General features: G+C 35.2%; 1 protein-coding gene across 2 annotated transcripts in view; it reads left to right on the top strand.

Moving 5' to 3' along the window:
* The first annotated feature begins 393 nt into the window (after window positions 1–393).
* The window catches only part of LOC137615419 (caspase-1-like), an 11923-nt gene continuing 7316 nt past the window's right edge, over window positions 394–5000 (top strand). For both annotated transcript variants that reach the window (XM_068345290.1, XM_068345289.1), the window contains exons 1-2: window positions 394–486; window positions 1367–1440. In XM_068345290.1, coding sequence (XP_068201391.1) covers window positions 1388–1440 — 53 coding nt within the window. In that variant the 5' untranslated portion in view covers window positions 394–486; window positions 1367–1387. The remainder of the gene's footprint in view (window positions 487–1366; window positions 1441–5000) is intronic.

Below are 5000 nucleotides of genomic sequence, written 5' to 3'. Positions count from 1 at the left end.
AACCATAAACCCCCCACTATGAACCACTTGGTCTCTGTAGACTAGGTCCTACCCCCAAAAAATAACATTAATAATAGTATTAATATCATTCAAATTATGATCCTCTTCATTATTATCCTTATTATCAATTTAAATACAAGTCAAATATGACATACAACCTAAATTCTTATTAAGCCCAACTAAAAACACAGATATAGAAGCAGTGAAGGAAAATGCCAAATTCTGACAGCAAAACGAAAAAAATTGAGTTTGCGTTAATCTTTCCAAATAAAAGATATGACTCAAATGCGAGGAAGCTACCACCTTGAAAAGTGAGAAATCTACCTTAACAAATTTTCTTGAAAACGTCGGTTTTGATTAGATTAGAATATCGGTACGTTATCAAATGAACACATTTTTTACAAGGCATGATCAATCTAACAATGTTATCTGACTTCATATGAATGCGAGCAGTTTAGTGCACGACCAGTAACGCTCCGGGTAAAGGTGAGACGCTTTTCATAATCGTTATTATTATTATTATTATTATTATTATTATTACTATTACTATTATTATCATTATTATTATTATTATCATTATTATTACTTGCTAAACTACAACCATAGTTGGGAAAGCAGGATGCTTTAAGCCCAGGGAACCCCAACAGGGAAAATTGCAAAGTGAGGAAAGAAAACAAGGAAAAATAAAATATTTTAAGAACTATAACATTAAAATAAATATTTCCCATACAAACTTTAAAAACTTGAACAAAACAAGAGGAAGAGAAATAAGATAGAATAGTGTGCCCGAGTGTACCCTCAGGCAAGAGAAGTCTAACCCAAAACAGTGGAAGACCATGGTACAGAGGCTATGGCACTACTCAAGACTAGAGAACAATGGTTTGATGTTGGAGTGTCCTCCTAGAAGAGCTGATTACCATAGCTAAAGAGTCTCTTCTACCCTTACGAAGAGGAAAGTAGCCACTGAGGAATTACAGTGCAGTATTGAACCTCTTGAGAGAAGAAGAATTGTTTGGTAATTTCAGTGATGTCAAGTGTATGAGGAAAGAGGAGAATGTGAAAATAATTGGCAAGACTATTCTGTGTATGTGTAGGCAAAAATGAAATGAGCCGTAACCAGAGACAGGGGTCCAATGTAGTATTATCTGGCCAGTCAAAGGACTCATTAACTCTCTAGTAGTAGTTAAAAAACATACAGCACTATCTCCCAAAAATAACATGAAGGAAAAGGATCTCATGATACCCAGATTTACTGAGTATTCACTAAACAATAATCAAAATAAACCTACTAATAAGAGCTGAGATAAAAAGAAATTTATATAATTTATAAGAATATTTATTAATGTGATTCTATTTCATACACAAGGCCGATCAATCAACACTGAAAATGGACGCCGTGGATAAGGTTGAGAATACTCATGAAGATACCACTGATTCAAGGTATTTACCCTGTCTTTCAAGGTATATGCCAAGTACGGCTGTCTGTCTGTCTGTCATTGATTCAAGGTATTTGCCAATTACGCCAGTCTGTCATTAATTCAAGCTATTTGCCAATTAGGTCTGTCTGTCAGTCATTAATTCAAGGTATTTGCCAATTACGTCTGTTTGTCTGTCTGTCATTAATTCAAGGTATTTACCAATTACTGTCTGTCTGTTTGTCTGTGTGCCTGTCATTAATTAAATGTATTTGCCAATTACGTCTGTCTGTCTGTCACTAATTCAAGGTATTTTCCAATTACGTCTGTTTGTCTCTCTGTTTGTCTGTGTGTCATTAATTCAAGGTATTTCCCAATTACGTCTGTCTGTCTCTCTGTTTGTCTGTGTGTCTGTCATTAATTCAGGGTATTTGCCAATTACGTCTATCTGTCTGTCTGTTTTTCTGTCTGTCATTAGTTCAAGGTATTTGCCAATTACGTCTGTCTGTCTCTCTGTTTGTCTGTGTCTGTCATTAATTCCAGGTATTTGTCAATTACGTCTGTCTGTCTGTCTATGTTTGTCATTCATTCAAGGTATTTGCCAATTATGTCTGTCTGTCTGTCTGTCATTGATTCAAGGTATTTGTCAATTATGTCGGTCTGTCTCTCTGTTTGTCTGTCATTAATTCAAGGTATTTGCCCATCACGTCTGTCTGTCTGTCTGTTTGTCTGTCTGTTTGTCATTAATTCAATATATTTGTCCATTACGTCTGTCTGTCAGTCTGTGTCGGTATGTCTGTCATTAATTTAAGGTATTTGCCAATTACGTCTATCTGTCTGTCTGTCTGTCATTAATTCACTGCCTGTTTGTCTGTCTGTCATTAATTCAATGTATTTGCCAATTATGTGTATCTGTCGGTCTGTTCGTCTTGCCATTAATTCAAGGTATTAGCCAATTACGTCAGTCTGTCTGTCTATTAATTAAAGGTATTTGCCAATTACGTGCATCTGTCTGTCTGTTTGTCTTGCCATTAATTCAAGGTATTTGCCAATTACGTATGTCTGTCTGTCTTTTTGTCTGTCTGTCATTAATTCAAGGTATTTGCCAATTACGTATGTCTGTCTGTCTTTTTGTCTGTCTGTCATTAATTCAAGGCATTTGCCAATTACGTATGTCTGTCTGTCTTTTTGTCTGTCTGTCATTAATTCAAGGTATTTGCCAATTACGTCCATCTGTCTGTCTACTTGTCTGTCTGTCATTAATTCAAGGGATTTGCCATTTACGTCTGTCTGTCTGTCTTTTTGTCTGTTTATCATTAATTCAAGGTATTTGCCAATTTCGTCTATCTGTCTGTCTGCCATTAATTCAAGATATTTGCCAATTACGTCTATCTGTCAGTTTGTCTTGACAATAATTCAAGGATTAATGTCAATTACGTCCGTCTGTCTGTCTGTCATAAATTCAAGGTATTTGCCAATTACGTCTGTCTGTCTGTCTGTCTGTTTGTGTATGTGTCTTTCATTAATTCAAGGTATTTGCCAATTACGTCTATCTGTCTGTCTGTTTTCTGTGTGTCATTAATTCAAGATATTTGCCAATTACGTCTATCTGTCTGTCTGTCTGTCATTAATTCAAGGTATTTGCCAATTACGCCCATCTCTCTGTCTATTTGTCTATCTGTCATTAATTCAAGGTATTTGCCAATTACGTCTATGTATCTGTCTGTTTGTCAGTCTATCATTAATTCAAGGTATTTGCCAATTACGTCTATCTCTCTATATGTCTGTCATTAATTCAAGGTATTTGCCAATTACGTTTATCTGTCTGTCTGTTTGTCCTGACAATAATTCAAGGTATTTGTCAATTACGTATGTTTGTCTGTCTGTCATTAATTCAAGGTATTTGCCAATTACGTCTATCTATCTGTCTGCTTGTCAGTCTATCATTAATTCAAGGTATTTGCCAATTACGTCTATCTCTCTATATGTCTGTCATTAATTCAAGGTATTTGCCATTTACGTTTATCTGTCTGTCTGTTTGTCCTGACAATAATTCAAGGTATTTGTCAATTACGTATGTTTGTCTGTCTGTCATTAATTCAAGGTTTTTGCCAATTGCGTCTGTCTGTCTGTCTGTTTGTCTGTGTCTCTGTCATTAATTCAAGGTATTTGCCTATTACGTCTACCTGTCGGTCTGTTTTCTGTCTGTCATTAATTCAAGGCATTTGCCAATTACGTCTATCTGTCTGTCTGTTTGTCTGTCTATAATTAATTCAAGGTATTTGCCAATTACGTCTATCTGTCTGTCTGTTTGTCTGTGTGTCATTAGTTCAAGATATTTGCCAATTACGTCTATCTGTCTGTCAGTTTGTCTGTCTGTAATTAACTCAAGGTATTTGCCAATTACGTCTATCTGTCTGTCTGTCATTAGTTCAAGATATTTGCCAATTACGTCTATCTGTCAGTCTGTTTGTCTGTCAGTAATTAATTCAAGGTATTTGCCAATTACGTCTATCTGTCTGTCTGTTTGTCTGTGTGTCATTAATTCAAGATATTTGCCAATTACGTCTATCTGTCTGTCTGTCTGTCATTAATTCAAGGTATTTGCCAATTACGTCTATCTGTCTGTCTGTCTGTCATTAATTCAAGGTATTTGCCAATTACGTCTGTGTCTGTCTGTCTGTCTGTCATTGATTCAAGGTATTTGCCAATTACGTCTATCTGTCTGTCTGTTTGTCTTGCCATTAATTCAAGGTATCTGCCAATTACGTCTATCTGTCTGTCTGTTTGTCTTGACATTAATTCAAGGTATTTGCCAATTACGTCTGTCTGTCATTAATTCAAGGTATTTGCCAATTACGTCTACCTGTCTGTCTGTTTGTCTGCCATTAATTCAAGGTATTTGCCAATTACGTCTATGTGTCTGTCTGTCATTAATTCAAGGTATTTGCCAATTATGTCTATCTGTCTGTCTGTCTGTCATTAATTCAAGGTATTTGCCAATTACATTAGTCTGTCTGTCTGTCTGTCTGTCATAAATTCAAGGTATTTGCCAATTAATGTATGTCTGTCGGCCTGTCTGTCTGTCTGTCATTAATTCAAGGTATTTGCCAATTACGTCTGTCTGTCTGTATGTCCGTCTGTCTGTCTGTCTGTCATTAATTCAAGGTATTTGCCAATTAATGTATGTCTGTCTGTCATTAATTCAAGGTATTTGCCAATTACATTAGTCTGTCTGTCTGTCTGTCATTAATTCAAGGTATTTGCCAATTAATGTATGTCTGTCTGTCTGTCTGTCTGTCAGTCATTAATTCAAGGTATTTGCCAATTACGTCTATCTGTCTGTTAGTCTCCGAGGATTCCATTAAGAAAACATTTTTTTTTTGTATGAAAAGAAATAAACTATAGTAAAGAATTTAGAAGAAAAAAAATCGTCAAAACGAACAAATTAGTACTGATTCAAATATCATAAAAACTAAAGTGACTATTGTTATTTTATCATTGAAATTCCAACAATGAAAATTGGACAACGAAAAATAATGGCAAGGCCAATATAAACTATATTATCATTTGCATTTGCTTTCG

The sequence above is a fragment of the Palaemon carinicauda genome, chromosome 21, assembly GCF_036898095.1.
Source record: "Palaemon carinicauda isolate YSFRI2023 chromosome 21, ASM3689809v2, whole genome shotgun sequence".
Lineage (NCBI taxonomy): Eukaryota > Metazoa > Arthropoda > Malacostraca > Decapoda > Palaemonidae > Palaemon > Palaemon carinicauda.
Note: the sequence above shows the minus strand (reverse complement) of the source record. Positions and strands in the feature narration are given on the sequence as shown.